Genomic DNA, 16,486 nt, shown 5'->3' on the forward strand with positions numbered 1-16,486 from the left:
ACTCACAATTTTGCCTAAGAACACAGCCATGAATAAAGAATGGTACCAACACATTAGAGGTCGACCGATTATGATTTTTCAACACCGATACCGATTATTGGAGGACCCAAAAAATGCTGATACTGATTAAATCGGTCATTTTTTTTCCTTTATTTGTAATAATGACAATTACAACAATACTGAATGAACACTTATTTTAACTTAATATAATACATCAATTAAATTAATTTAGCCTCAAATAAATAATGAAACATGTTCAATTTGGTTTAAATAATGCAAAAACAAAGTGTTGGAGAAGAAAGTAAAAATGCAATATGCGCCATGTAAGAAAGCTAACGTTTAAGTTCCTTGCTCAGAACATGAGAACATATGAAAGCTGGTGGTTCCTTTTAAGATGAGTCTTCAATATTCCCAGGTAAGAAGTTTTAGGTTCTAGTTATTATAGGACTATTTCTCTCTATACCATTTGTATTTCATATACCTTTGACTATTGGATGTTCTTATAGGCACTTTAGTATTGCCAGTGTAACAGTATAGCTTCCGTCCCTCTCCTCGCTCCTAGCTGGGCTCGAACAAGGAACACAACGACAACAGCCACCCTCGAAGCAGCGTTACCCATGCAGAGCAAGGGGAACAACTACTCCAAGTCTCAGAGCGAGTGACGTTTGAAACGCTATTAGCGCGCACCCCGCTAACTAGCTAGCCATTTCACATCGGTTACACCAGCCTAATCTCGGGAGTTGATAGGCTTGAAGTCATAAACAGCAGAGGTGCTGGCAAAACGCACAAAAGTGCTGTTTGAATGAATGCTTACGAGCCTGCTGGTGCCCACCATCGCTCAGTCAGACTGCTCTATCAAACCATAGACTTAATTTTAACATAATAACACACAGAAATACAAGCCTTAGGTCATTAATATGGTCGAATCCGGAAACTATCATCTCAAATAAAAAAAATATTCCGTATTCAGTGAAATACGGAACCGTTCCGTATTTTATCTAACGGGTGGCATCCATAAGTCTAAATATTCCTGTTACATTGCACAACCTTCAATGTTATGTCATAATTACATAAAATTCTGGCAAATTTGTTCGCAACGAGCCTGGCGGCCCAAACTGTTGCATTTACCCTGACTCTGTGTGCAATGAATGCAAGACAAGTGACACAATTTCACCTGGTTAATATTGCCTGCTAACCTCGACTTCTTTTAGCTAAATATGCAGGTTTTAAAATATATACTTCTGTGTATTGATTTTAAGAAAGGCATTGATGTTTATGGTTAGGTACAGTCGCGAAATGATTGTGCTTTTTTCGCAAATGCGCTTTTGTTAAATCATCCCCCTTTTGGCGAAGTTGGCTGTCTTTGTTAGGAAGAAATAGTCTTCACACAGTTCGCAACGAGCCAGGCCTCCCAAACTGCTGAATATACCCTGACTTAAAAATATATAGTTCTGTGTATTGATTTTAAGAAAGGAATTGATGTTTATGGTTAGGTACCTTTTTCGCGAATGCGCACCGCATCGATTATATGCAACGCAGGACACGCTAGATAAACTAGTAATATCATCAACCATGTGTAGTTAACTAGTGATTATGATTGAATGATTGTTTTTTATAAGATAAGTTTAATGCTAGCTTGCAACTTACCTTGGCTTCTTACTGCATTCGCGTAACAGGCAGGCTCCTCGTGGAGTGCAATGAGAGGCAGGTGGTTAGAGCGTTGGACTAGTTAACCGCAAGGTTGCAAGATTGAATCCCCGAGCTGACAAGGTAAAAGTCTGTCGTTCTGCCCCTGAACAAGGCAGTTAACCCACCGTTCCTAGGCCGTCATTGAAAATAAGAATGTGTTCTTAATTAACAAGAGAATCACTGACATGATGTCAGCTGGCCCTTTTGTGGCAGGGCTGAAATGCAGTGGTACTTTTTTGGGGGGATTCAGGTCATTTGCATGGCAAAGAGGGACTTCGCAATGAATTGCAATTCATCTGATCACTCTTCATAACATTCTGGAGTATATGCAAATTGCCATCATACAAACTGAGGCAGCAGACTTTGTGAAAATGTATATTTGTGTCATTCTCAAATCTTTTGGCCACGACTGTACAGTACTAAATCCATGTGTATGTATAGTGTGCATCTTATCGTATGTGTGTGTGTGTGTCTGTGCCAACGTTTGTGTTGCTTCACAGTCCCCGCTGTTCCATAAGGTGTTTTTTTTATCTGTTTCTAAAATCTAATTTTACTGCTTGCGTCAGTTACTTGATGTGGAATAGAGATCCATGTAGTCATGGCTCTATGTAGTACTGTGTGCCTCCCATAGCCTGTTCTGGACTTTGGGTCTGTGAAGAGACCTCTTGTGGCATGTCTTGTGGGTTATGCATGGGTGTCCGAGTAGTTTAGACAGACCGCTTGGTGCATTCAACATAAATATAACTAATGATGAAGTCAATCTCTCCTCTACTTTCAGCCAGGAGAGATTGACATGCATATTATTAATATTAGCTCTCTGTGTACATCCAAAGGCCAGCCGGGCTTGCCCTGTTCTGAGCAAATTGCAATTTTCCTAAGTCCTTTTTTGTAGCACCTGACCACACGACTGAACAATCGTCAAGGTTGCGACAAAACTAGGGCGTGTAGGATCTGCCTTGTTGATAGTGTTGTTAAGAAGGCAGAGCATCGCTTTATTACAGACAGACTTCTCCCCATCTTAGCTACAAATGCATCAATATGTTTTGACCATGACGGTTTACAATCTAGTGTTACTCCAAGCAGTTTAGTCATCTCAACTTGTTCAATTTCCACATTTTGTACAATATTTAGTCGAGGTTTAGTGAGTGTTTTATTCCAAATAACATGCTTTTAGTTTTAGAAATATTTAGGCCTAACTTATTCCTTGCCAACCACTCTGAAACTAACTGCAGCTCTTTGTTAAGTGTTGCAGTCATTTCAGTCGCTGTAGTAGCTGACGTATATAGTGTTGAGTCATCCACATACATAGAAACTCTGGCTTTACTCAAAGTCAGTAGCATGTCATGAGTAAAAATGTAATTTTGATAAGACCAACACAACCTTAAATGGTTTGAAAAATGGTGGCATAAACATTGAAACAGCTATGCATTCTAAGACACCAGGCATTATTAAATTATGCCCCGTCTTAGTGCTACATGTAGTAATACTACAGAATAGTCGCTTCACTTTTGGTTGACGTTTGACTGAACAGTATAAAACAAACAACATGAAGAAATCCCCATTTAAATCACTTAGTGTTGCAACCCTGGGGTCGTGCACAACTCAAAGCAAATGTTGAACTTTTACTATTCAAAATCATATTGCCATCATACTGCCAGAAAGGTGGAAAATATTGTGATATTATATTTTGCCCATGTCACCCAGCCATATCCTACAATCTAATGTTGAACACAGACAAATACACGGACTGATTTAGGTTCATTTCAGTATCCACATAAAAGTGCAGTTCATGCTTCGGCTATGTACAATTAAATGTCATTCCTTCCACATAATGATATCCATTACTGAGTTCAAGGTCTAGATTGTCAGTGATAGACAGATCATTTATTGGTTTGTCGCAGCTCCAGACAAGTAATCAAATTGATTCTGGTGAAAGGGGCAAAACAATAAACAAATAAAAATTCCAGTAATTATTAACCTAGTTTCATGGTTTTTTGATGGCTGCTTTACATGGAACTACGTGACAGACTGAGACTTATCTTACTTTTGGACTTCTTTCACATAAGTAGAATTCAATATTGTTGCTGTCCGAAGCAAGCAGTGGATTCACCAAAGAAGCTTTGCAGCAGTGGCTTGTGCCAACACTGACGGTATTTTCATTGGGCACCAAACCTGTGTTCGAAGTGCAATTGGTCCATTTTATCAACATAACATATTACCCTTAAAAGAGGATAAGTCAAAAAAAGTGCAGGTTAATGACTAACCTTCTTGAGGGCTGGTTGGACTCGGTTCCTTGGACCGATTTCTCCATGGTCGTTTAACTAGTGGCATGTTAGTTAATCTGTAAATCATCAAGAATGTCTTAACCTCAAAAGCAGAAATTGAAAAGTGTATCGCGCTTGAAAACCATTATTTCTACAGGGGGACTTCACCTCTGTACAGGGGAGACTTGAGGTGTGTGAAGGGTTAGACCTGCAAGAGCATGAATCAAATTGCAGCAAGTTGACACGGTAGGACAACTTTTGCTATTTATAGCCAAAAGCATTCAATGTTTAAAACCCAGGACGATTGAGGCACATGCAGAATCAGCTGAACACTCAAAGGTTATCGCGATAAGAGATGAAGCACTAAGCACCACTGTCGTTAAATCTGACTTAACTCAATCCTCCTGACACCAGCAACTTTTCAAGAGACAGAGAAGAAGTCCAACAAATGTATAGCCTGTTTATTAGGGATGTAAGGATTCACCAATACAGATGGGAATCCAATTCCAACGTTTAAGATACCAGTGCATCGGTTCTTGGGACCCCAAACCAATACGATTGTAGTATGTGTCGGTCATAAAACGTTTTCTATTGCTTTCCTCCTTCCTCCCGAAAATACCTAATTTTTTATGACTGAACTGGTGCGTCCTCAATTGCATATGTAACTGTGTGTGACAGTAATTGATCTACAAGTCATTTTGCATGCCAAGCAACCCCAATACCTGTCAATAGTTTTTGTAACAACTCTGCGCACAGGGCTCAGCTTCCCATGTTGTCCAACGAGAGGTAGGCCTATCCCTGATCAAATATTTGCTCATCTGCGCAGCACCTTCAGCATTCAAATGCTTGTAAAAATGACTTAGGCAATATTTAATCATTGGCTTCATTAGTTAGGTGACAACCAATGTAATTTGCTGGGATATTGTTATCAAATGTGCTGTAGAAAATGGTGGTTTACTGGAATAAAAGTAGGCTACCGGACAGACAACAGTTGGGGCTTACATCATTTATATTATTGTTGCACGGTACACCGAGTTTTGATACTAGAACATGAAACATGTTGTTTCGGTACTAGAATTTTTGTTACTTTCGGTACTTTTGTAAAATGTGGCTCGTGTCATCTACTGATTGAGAGAAGATCAAGTCTGTCTATCAGCACAGCCAATGTCCCCTTATAGCGCAAGCCTTCTCCATCAGTGCCTGCTCTACTTTCTCATTGCTAGCTCTAGCCTGTCCTGAGGAACCACTGCACTCACTGGGTGTCTGGGATGCATCACCACTTATGCAGCACAGAAGTGAACACACTTGAATAATGCAACACTGCGTTTAGAAAGGTTGAAACTGATAATTACTGTTCGCAAAATAATGTGCATTACAGGCTAGAACACTTGACAATGCAAGAAGATACTGGTAGCTTCAAGCTTTGTAGGGCAACTTTCCTTGCTAGCTTACAGCTGAAACTAACATCAATTCACTACCCTAGTACCTCGTTTGTGTTCATGTCAACTATAACGCAAAATATTGATGATTTCAAAACTGATTCTCATCAAAAACTATTCATTCATTTCGTCTATCCCGCTTCACGTCTCTCCCTGTCAAGATCATCTTAGCGACCGCATTGGTCTAAGGTTCAGCAATGGCTGAAGAATTGCAACATTTACCTGGAGCTAACTCTGCAAATAGCACTGTTGGGTGACTTGAAAAGTCATAGTCAATAGATCAATAGTATAAAAATACTTTAAGTACAAATATTCATTAAAATTTGCAATCTGGAGAAACTATGAGAATAGAAAGGCTCAGAATTTTGTGAAACATTACAGCACAGTTGAAAAATATATGGCAATTAGAAAGTTTTCAGAGATCGATGGGAGGGGTTTAGGGTAGCTGAAGAGTGTGACTAAAAATAAATAAAAACAAATTTAAAAAAGATAACTCATAAAATATACAGTGTCTGTAATATGTATATAGTATAAGCTGTACGTAGAAGCCTAAGTATCGTTGTTCATTATTTTTCTCCAATAAGGGGAAGGGTGGTAGGATTATGGTAAAATAATAAAGTAAAAAATTATTTAAAATAAATATATATTGGGTATTGGAAATTATGCAGACAATTACATTGATAGAACCCATAATCTTTCTGCAATATTAAAGCAGATTCACCCCAAAAATAACAAACGGACTGTGTGTGTGAGAATGACGTCATCGGTCTTAAAGATACACTTTAATAAAAGAAGAGATTGCTTTTTATGCAAATGTTGTTGATTAGCATAATATAATAAGTGGAAGGGAAACTGATTGTTTTTCATCTGTAGCCTCAAGAAATCAGCAAAAACAAGCTCAATAACTCAATGAATGCACACAGTCTCTTGTGTATTGTAAATAGGCCCAAGCTACATCTTGATTTACCCAGCTTATCAATAAAGATGTATCATTCAAATAAACTATTACTATTAAGTTATATGTAGATAGATCAGTAAGAAAAACAAAGTCTAATTGATTATTTTGCTCAGGGTCACCGTCATAAATTATTGTGGTAGTTTTGCTTTAAAAAGTTCATTTTATAAAAAAGGACAGCAATCGTTTTTGCAAGCCTCACAGCACCGAATAGTTCCAAACGGTCAAAACCACTCACTTTTGAGACGGGTCAAATCCAAAGCCGTCTAATATTCATCGGCTATGTCTCCATTTTTTTTAAGATAACGATACATTACTAGCTCAAAACACTTAGGGCTCCTGAGCTCCATCAGCAGCAGATTTAGAATGGAAAATCACTGTCTTCATGCAAATGTTAGTATATCGAACCACATATCAAACCGAATTGTTCCGGTCCTCTGATCAAACTGCATCGCACAGAATCGTTTTGACCGAAAATGTATTGTTCCTGTATCGTATCGGAGCTGATGCATCTGGATGCAAATCATTGAAAGGGAAACACCCTATTGTTTATCTACTGCTCCCAGGCAACATCCTAAAGAGGATATAAAACGGGTTGCTAGCCACGAACCAAGTTCCGCCGTCCAAGACACCACCAGTATATTCAATTCTTATTTGTACAGAGGATAATGAACAGCTCCAGTCTTTTATGACTGTTTCTTGAGGACAAGCACTTGATAGGCCATAACACGGCAATCACAAAACCTTTAAAACAGCAAGCACTTCACCGCACAGCGCTCACTGTGAGCAGTTACCTCCCTGTTAATGAACTTTTTGCTAGTGTCCCAATTTACAGATTAACACTGCTTTTAAACTTTTACAAATAATTTAACAGGTCAGAGTTCACATTGGCCATTTGATACATGTAGTTGACATGTGTTGAGCCACACAACTCTTTATAAATGAATTGTGTGTGTGCCTGAGTGGTTACGCCCCAAACAAAGTACAAATGAGTCTAGAAGTTCATGGTTTAGATCCATGTGACTGCCTCTCCTGCATTCTCTCCTCCTGCTCTATATTCTCCTCTGTTTTTGAATATATAAAAGAATGGATTCTAGTCTCAACATATAAAAATGTACATGTCAAAATGGCAAAAATACTGACAAGGGACATTTATTTTCAAATAACGGAGCTTAAAATAATTACATAATTACTTAAGCCTCCTCTGAATTATGGAAGGGGAAAAAATCTGGGAATTGAGTCTGGGAAATGTAATTAAGTCAACCATCCTGACCCCCAGTAATAATTTTTGGAGGCTTTTGAAATCCCATGGCTGGTATAATGCATTCTTTGTTTTCTAGACTAGATCCAGTTAAAGTTGAGCCTTAAGTCCACTGGCCCCTTCCCCCAGTTACCGAGCTCACAGCACCAACTGTTCCAAAGATAGAATACAACAGTCCCTTACTCTTCCTTCTCACCCTATTCATCAGAAATGTTCCTGTAACCAAGAAAGTGAGGTAAGTGAACTAAATGACTTATCGTCCCTTAACAGTCACTTCTGTCATGATGAGGTGCTTGGAGAAGCTAGTTAAGGACCATATCGCCTCCACCTTACCTGACACCCTAGACTAAATACAATTTGCATATCGCCCAAACAGATCCACAGACTACGCAATCGCCAATGCACTGCACAGTGCCTATCCCACCTGGACAAGAGAAATACCTATGTAAGAATGTTGTTCATTGACTACAGCTCAGCCTTCAACACCATAGTGCCCTCCAAGCTCATCACTAAGCTCAGGGCCGTGGGTCTGAACCCCTCCCTGTGCAACTGGATCCTGGACGCAGATCCGCAACACGAGGGAAACCCACATGGGTGCGTGCTTACCACCCTCCTGTACTTCCCGTTTACCCATGACAGCGTGGCCACGCATGTCTCAAACTCAACAACGAGACAGCATACAGGGAGGAGGTGAAAGGCTTGGCGGAGTGGTGCCATGAAAATAACCTCTCCCTCAAAGTCAAAACGAAGGAGCTGATCATGGACTACAGGAGACAGCAGAGAGTGCACATCCACACCGACGGGGCCACAGTAGAGTGGGTCAAAAGCTTAAAGTTCCTCAGCATGCACATTACTGACAACCGGAAATGCTGAAGAAATGCGGCCCTTAAGACAGTCACAAACTTCTACAGATGCACCATTGAGACCATCCTGTCGGGCTGTATCACCACCTAGTACGGCAATTTCACCGTCCACAACCTCAGGGCTCTCCAGAGGGTGGTGCGGACAGCCCAATGCATCACCGGTGCACACTGCCTGCACTTCAGGACATTTACAAGCACCCGGTTTCACAGGAAGTCCAAGAAGATCATCAAGGACCTCAACCACCCGAGCCACTGCTTGTTCATCCCGCTACCATCTAGAAGGCGGAGACAGTACAGGTGCATCAAAGCTGGGACCGAGAGACTGAGAAACAGCTTCCATCTCCAGGCCATCAGACTGTTGAACAATCGTCACCTCTAGCCGGCCTCCACCCAGTACCATGCCCTGAATCTTAGTCACTGTTCTAGCCAGCAACCACCCGGTACTCTACCCTGCACCTCAGAAACTGATGCCCTACGTACATAGAGTCATTGTTTTGGATTAGACAGCCAAATAGGGCAGTGTTAGTCTTATCAGATGTTCTATAAAACACAGGAAAACTTAATTTTGACTACACTTGGCCTTTAAAAGAATCCCGAGGAGGATTCACCATCTTCATCAAATGTTTTAAATAATTTATCTGCAATTAAATAACCAAAAAGCCAAATTTGGGAGCCAAATGAACAGCTTTCTTACCAATGCAATTCGGTAAACTACTGACAAGTCACTCAATTGAACGTCACTGTCTGGAAAGTCTTGATGGACTTCGTATTGAAAAAAAATGAGATCTTTAGTATACTTGTCCAGATGCGATACCGTGGACATAACAACTGTGTATGATTTTATTAATAGCAAGGATATACTTTATTCAGCCGGTTCTATACCTTTTATAAACTAGTCAAGCTTGCTGTCAATCAAAGAACTCCGTGGCTGCATATGAAACACGCCAGGGTCCAACGTTAACTTTTGTTGTTTTGTCACTGGCCCGGTTGGCCAAAAATCTACTGGGCCAAATTCCGGCTAGCAGTGTTCACCCCTGTCCCTTCTTCTCTGGGGTTTATCAGCAGCTGGCAACTAATGTTATTGTGCATTAACGCCACCTACTGTACTGGAGCGCCTCCACCTCTCCTAACTTAAAATTTGACCAATAGAAGTATAAAGGGTTCCTGAATTGCAGGCCGCAATTGCACCCTTCTCCTATATCTATTAAAAATGATTAATTTGTATTAGCAAGCTGTTTAGTATAATTAAGCAATGCAAGTCATAACTATTCTTTAGATTTGAATTGTTTTATTCATTTCTGCATTAATTTTTGTTTCTAAAGCATGACATTGAAAATATGACGCTACCCCTTTAAGACAAACGTTCCAAAATAGATATCAACATGGCTACCGTAGGCCAATAGAGTTGTCCTTTTTTTCTTTCTTCATTTAGCAGACTATCAACAGTAGCCAGCATATTGCTAGTACGTTCACTATTGAAGGTTTACTTTTGTAAATCAAATGCCTAAAATAAATAAACTTCACGAGTAGATTGATGGGCGGTTCTTTTTGATCTGGACAGCTGAAGTGTGAAGGCATCAACTCATGTACTGCTCGAGAAGTTGTAACTCGCGGGAGCGTGGTGGTGCTTGAATGAACAGCCAAGAATATTGCTTAAATACAAATAGCATGACATTTACGCGTGTAGTCTTCAATGGTTATATTTGGCAACAGAGCAGGTGAATGTTTATCTGGAATGCAAAAATGCGCTGAGAAGTTACTGGTCACTGACAAAATCCACTGGCCAACATGTTTTTACCGGTGGTGTAAAGTACTTAAGTAAAAATACTTTTAAAGTACTACTTAAGTAGTTTGAGTATCTGTACTTGACCTTTTTTTTTAACCCCTCCTCCACCACACGTCTTCGGAGGACAAATATCTTTGTTTTTCGACAGCTTTTCTGCTACATATCCATACATTTTAAGAAGTCGCATAACAATAAAACAAGCTCTTTAATCCCAACCCATCCCACCTATCACCATAGAGCACCCTCGTTTGGTTTCCATGCGCCATATATTTTTCCGTTGTGCCGTGACGTTTCACTTTTTTTAAAACCTTTCTAATCGTATAGTTTCCATAGATTGTGAGCTAAAGATGAAAACCTTTCCTACGAGTATTTTTATATTATTTATTGACTGACTGAGGCTTTCCAAATCGCCCAACACTGCTACTTGTAAGGTACATTTTAAGTGTATGTTGTGATTTTTTAACCATTCCTGAACCTGTGACCAGAAACAAGCTTTACTTTAGTGTAGTCGTTAAAAAAAACGCTATGATGAAACTGCCTCTCACGAGGACCGCTCATTAGAGTTAACTGCTCCTCAGATTGCATCCCAAACAAATGCTTCACAGAGTTCAAGTAACAGACACATCTCAACATCAACTGTTCAGAGGATACTGCGTGAATCAGGCCTTCGTGGTCGAATTGCTGCAAAGAAACCACTACTAAAAGGTCACCAATATGAAGAAGAGACTTGCTTGGGCCAAGAAACACAAGCAATGGACATTTTACTGGTGGAAATCTGTCCTTTGGTCTGATGAGTCCATATTTAAGATTTTTGGCTCCAACCGCCGTGTCTAGACGCAGAGTAGGTGAATGGATGATCTCCGCTTGTGTGGTTCCCACCATGAAGCATGGAGGAGGAGGTGTGATGGTGTGGGGTGCTATGCTGGTGACACTGTCAGTCGTTTATTCAGAATTTAAGGCGCACTTAACCAGCATGGCTATCACAGCATTCTGAAGCGATACGCCATCCCATATGGTTTGCACTTAGTCGGACTATCATTTGTTTTTCAACAGGTCAATGACCTAAAACACACCTCCAGGCTGTGTACGGGCTATTTGACCAAGAAGGAGAGTGATTGAATGCTGCATCAGATGACCTGGCCTCCATAGTCACCCAACCTCAACCCAATTGAGATGGTTTGGGATAAGTTGGATCGCAGAGTGAAGGAAAAGCAGCCAACAAGTGCTCAGCATATGTGGGAACTCCTTCAAGACTCCTTCAAGGCAAAGGGTGGCTACCTTGCGGAATCTCAAATATAAAATATATGTTGATTTGTTTAACACTTTTTTGGTTACTACATGATTCCACATCTGTCTTCACTATTATTCTACAATGTAAAAAAAATAGCAAAAATAAAGAAAAACCCTTGAATGAGTAGGTGTGTGCAAACTTTTGACTTGGTACTGTATGTATGTATATATAAATAAAACTACATTTGGGGGATTGTGTGTGTAGTGATTTGTTTTGGGATTATTGCTAGGTATTACGGCATTGATGGTGCTAGAAACACAAGCGTTTCGCTGCCCCTGCGATAATATCTGCACATCTGTGTACACGACCAATAAACTTTGATTTCATTTTAAAAAGTACCATGGGCGGGGGAATAGGTATGGAGCATGCATGCATATACCATTTCCTTCCACAGCCAGAAGGGGCGAGACAGAAGGGTGTGGGGTAAAGGTATGGGTGTAGGTGTTTTAAATCAGCCTAATTCCTCAGCATATGTGGAGCAGAGAGGGGGACATGTTAAGACATGCGCTCTGTTTTGGCCAGACGCAATCAGGCGATAGAGAATAGTATCCATGCCTACAAACCCAACCACAAATGTAATATTATAATATCCCTCACCTGGGATCCCTCACCTCACAATACATTTTTCAGTGTCAGAATGTGTTTTAAGACTATTGCTTCGAGGTCATTCTCTTCCTGATGGCATTCTCTTCCCGGTGGAAGAGATTCATTCAAACAGAAAGCAAAACAGACAGAAAACATTGATTCCGCAACGTCTTCCATCTCAAAGGACACCATGAAGGTAAGGCATGGATTTTACAATAGACTTGAAAGTTTCAAGGGTGTGAGTTGTAATATTCTCTCTCTCAAACTGTCTTCATCTATAAATATCTACATCCACATCCCTGACAAAAACTGAGGCAAGTCATCAAAACGTGTGGCAACTGACAGGGACTTGAGGATAACAACAAAATATGTCATAGGGGGCTTGTCAAATCACCCCACTTAATTATGGGGTGTAGACTCTGGTCATTTGAGCACAGCACACTTCTGACAGAGAGGCCATGCATGGAGTTCAATGACACTACACCTACTTTGCTGCTGGGAGCATTATCATTTGTACACGGGAGTAAAATCTTTGCCATTGGAACAACACTGTGTACGAAAACGTATAAAAAGACACAAAGGTTATGGATTGGCCTACAGTACACACCCAAACATATTGGCACATTTTGTCCCTGCTCCAGAAAAAGGATATTCTATAACACACAGGCCCCATAATCTAAACCACATAAATGCAACTTAACCAGGTCATAAAACAGGTTATAGCCAAGTCAAAATGATCTTACATAAAACCAATTAAGCCAAATTAGACAGACAAGTCTATGTGGAGGAAACAACCCATAGTGACATGAACACTCAAATCAAATTTGATTGGTCGCGTACATATATTTTGCAAATGTTATCGTGGTTGTAGCTAAATGCTTATGTTCCTAGCTCCAAAAGTGTAGTTACACCTAACAACACAACAAACACATGTAAATAAAGGAATTAAGAAATATTAGAACGAGCCATACCAGAGTCCAGAATATAAATATGTAACGATGGTGTGTATAGACATTTTGGATGGTATACGAATAGAAAAGGTGTGTACAGCAGTAGTTCTATAGGATGAGCCTTGACTTGAATACAGTATATACAGATGAAGTGGGTAAAACAGCATGTGAACATGATTAAAGTGACCAGTATTCAACGACTGTGTGCATAGGGCAGCAGGTCTCTAAAGTGCAGGTTTGAGTACCCGTACACAGTGCGCAAAGACAAATACAAGTAGCCACAAAGCAGGATACATATGCGATCAATATGAGTGGGATAGGTTCTACAGTGGTGTGTAATCTTATTTCAAAAAATATCTGCATTTGGCTGGTCAACAATGGTCCCATCGGGATCTTACATATCAGCTTGGTTCGTAAGTGGAGTCAGGAGTCACACCTGAGTTAGGGTGAGATACGAGCTGTTCACTGATGGGGTACTGAGTTGAGGATAAGGTTGGGATGAGCTGATTCTAGATTTGTGGTAAATTGCAACTTCAAGATTAAGAACAATTTTGCAAAAGACAGGCTGTAATTAATTGAGGAAGTGAGCATAATGACAGGTGTTTATCTAGTGAACTTGCAGGTTGACTCAATGCATTTAGGCACTATGTACCTAATATCTACTTCCCAACTGTTACGCTGGCCAGGTGTGCACTCTTCTGATAATAAATATACAATGACATTGGCAGGATTTTGGCTTTATGAACTAGATCCCGTTACGTAAAATCATAAACATTTTGATCACTCCTCGGGACGTTTGTAAGACAAACACCATTCAAGCTTAGATGTCTAGTATTTAGTTAAATGCATGAATCAATCCCTCAACGAATTCTTGTTCTCTTCACAGGTACAAATTAATATACTACATTAAAATATCCAACAGCAAACGAGGGATTGTTGTCATACAGTAAGTGAATGATGCACGCAGAACTGTGACTTTTAGGCTACTCAAAACAACACCAGATAACACAGCTAATTACCACTATTAGTGCAATCTCGCAATCAGCGTGAATGACATTTCGACCAATAGAATATTCTGAAATTATTATCATCATACCTCCAAAATCTTGTCCAAGTCATCTTTGGTGAGACAGGGGTAGTCTTCTAGTATTTTATCCCTTTGTGCATTGTACTGTTTTGCAGCAAGTTTCCAATTCGGTTCCTCGAGAACTTGGAATATTGCTGCCCCGATGGACAGATAAAAAATGATCGCAGAAGTCAATAGAGGACCTTTATCCACCATACTTAAATGGCTCAACTTTTCAATTTGCGGGAGAGGGGTCCCAATTTAAATGTTTAAGTGTTGTCCCAAGCACATGCTCAACAGTCTTTTGGGGCGGCTTGACTTTTATTCCTTACGAGTCTTTTGAAAAACTTGTCGAAAATACCTCTGGTACCATTTGCTCTGGTGAAAATAATAAGAAGGTGTACATAAATGTATCCGAACTGGGCGAATGGGAAGGCTGTGCTGAAATGTCAACACAGATGCGTGTTTATTCGGTTGCCGCAGTTTGCCCTCCACGTGCGCTGCTCGGTTGCAAATGATTACGGGCTACGGAGATGCCATGCCAAGGCTACTACTGAAACTTGTGGGGGAGTGGAGAAACGCACAAAAAGATCCGCCCATTAGAATAGGCTCTTCTAGTCTTCTAGTCTGGGGGGTGGGGGTTCTGCTGGTAATGCCTTCTCCTCCAGCCTAAATTGAAAGCATTACTTTTTATTTCACGTTTCAGTTTTCATTTGAAGCTGACTTTCGCTTCGGCTTGCCAGGTTATTATTGTGGTGAAATTGTTTAATGTTTTTCCTTCAACTCATTTATTCAGTGGTGTTCGATGACGTGGGCCCCCAAGGCGTTTGCCAGGGATAATTACAATACATTATTATTTTATAATTTCGAGGCCACATAACTTTATTTTTCCCAGAAGGAACTTCAGTTGTGGCAAACATTTCACACATGACAAATCCAAGAACATTGTGCAACAATAATGGCACTAATAAAAGGAAGCTGTCATTGTTGTTATCATTGCAGAGGCCTATCTAAAAATATTTTACTTTGTCAGGCAGCGGTGGAAAAAGTACCCAATTGTCACAGATACTAAAGATACTTTAGTAGAAAATGACTAATGTAAAAGTGAAAGTCACTCAGTAAAATACTACTTTAGTAAAAGTCTACAAATATTTTTTATTTTACCTTTATTTACCTAGACAAGTCAGTTTAAAACAACTTCTTATTTACAACGACGGCCTACCAAATTGCAACTGCATGCAACGTCGTGAGGGAGACAAATATTTTAGCTCCTAGGTTAGGGCCCTTAATTTTGAATAAATCTAACAAATGTGAGTTGTTAGAATATATAAAAGGTAACCGTTTCTATGAAGTACATATGTTCTTTTCACCAACTACTCTAAGTAACTATCTGTCTTATGTACCCATACCAAATGTAAAATATCATACTAATTTGAGCGTTCCAGATTTATATTTACTATGTTACGTCTAGTCTATGAGACCAGACTGAGTAGGTCTGTGACATTGCATGTTGTCATTACTGGCAAATTAATACTCTTAATTACACCAGGAAAATTCTGGCTTATAAAATGTCCATGCCTTTTACCAGTTCTGAATACCAGTAATACGAAGACGGTCTGATGGGGTCAATTGAGCCAAAATATGAATCCGACTTAGTTATCACGCAGCAGTCAGAAGAATGGCCATAATAAGACTCATCTCCCGAACGCAACACAAGCCCACAAGCAACGTGTGACTATCCTCTCACATCTGTGGTAAACCACAATGGAAACAGAAGCAATTAATATGAACCTCTCTAAAGGATGTTACATTTGGAGTCGAATGCCAGAGCTGTGAATCAGTAGTGGAGTTATAATAAAACATCTACTGTACAGTCGACTCATTTATCTAGTCCGACTACGACTGTCTGATAAAGCTCTTTTGACAATCCATCTGAAGCCTTTAAAATAGTTTTGTGACCCACCAAGTAAACAAATAAATGTTCCTAACCACAACACATTCAAATTCATTTTCTAAAGCTCTTTTTACAACAATTGTCACAATGTGTGTGACCCACCAACAAAGCAATTCTTCCAACCACCCCACACACACACACGTTGTGCTTTAAAGTAACCCGGACTAGACCACCACACAGTATTTAGCTGCCCTCCTAGTATTTAGCTGCAACCCATTGGTCAGTCTCCGACCCACTAAGAAACACTGTCCTAGACAACACATGACAACACAAGCTCCATGTGACCACCCACCCACCCACAGTTTGGTGCTTGTCCCATTGGACTCTGGTCAAAAGTAGTCCACCGGATAGGGAATAGGGTACCGTTTGGGACACCGCCTCCT

The 16,486-nt window shown here is 40.1% G+C and overlaps 1 protein-coding gene across 1 annotated transcript in view; it reads right to left on the bottom strand.

Annotated features, from left to right (window-relative positions):
* The window catches only part of kcnk5a (potassium channel, subfamily K, member 5a), a 51,436-nt gene extending 36,772 nt beyond the window's left edge, over positions 1-14,664 (bottom strand). The window contains exon 1 of the mRNA XM_055899168.1: positions 14,180-14,664. Within this exon, the coding sequence (XP_055755143.1) occupies positions 14,180-14,365 (186 nt within the window). The 5' untranslated portion in view covers positions 14,366-14,664. The remainder of the gene's footprint in view (positions 1-14,179) is intronic.
* Between the last annotated feature and the right edge of the window lie 1,822 nt (positions 14,665-16,486).

The sequence above is a fragment of the Salvelinus fontinalis genome, chromosome 35 (genome assembly GCF_029448725.1).
Source record: "Salvelinus fontinalis isolate EN_2023a chromosome 35, ASM2944872v1, whole genome shotgun sequence".
In the NCBI taxonomy this organism is placed as follows: Eukaryota; Metazoa; Chordata; class Actinopteri; order Salmoniformes; family Salmonidae; genus Salvelinus; species Salvelinus fontinalis.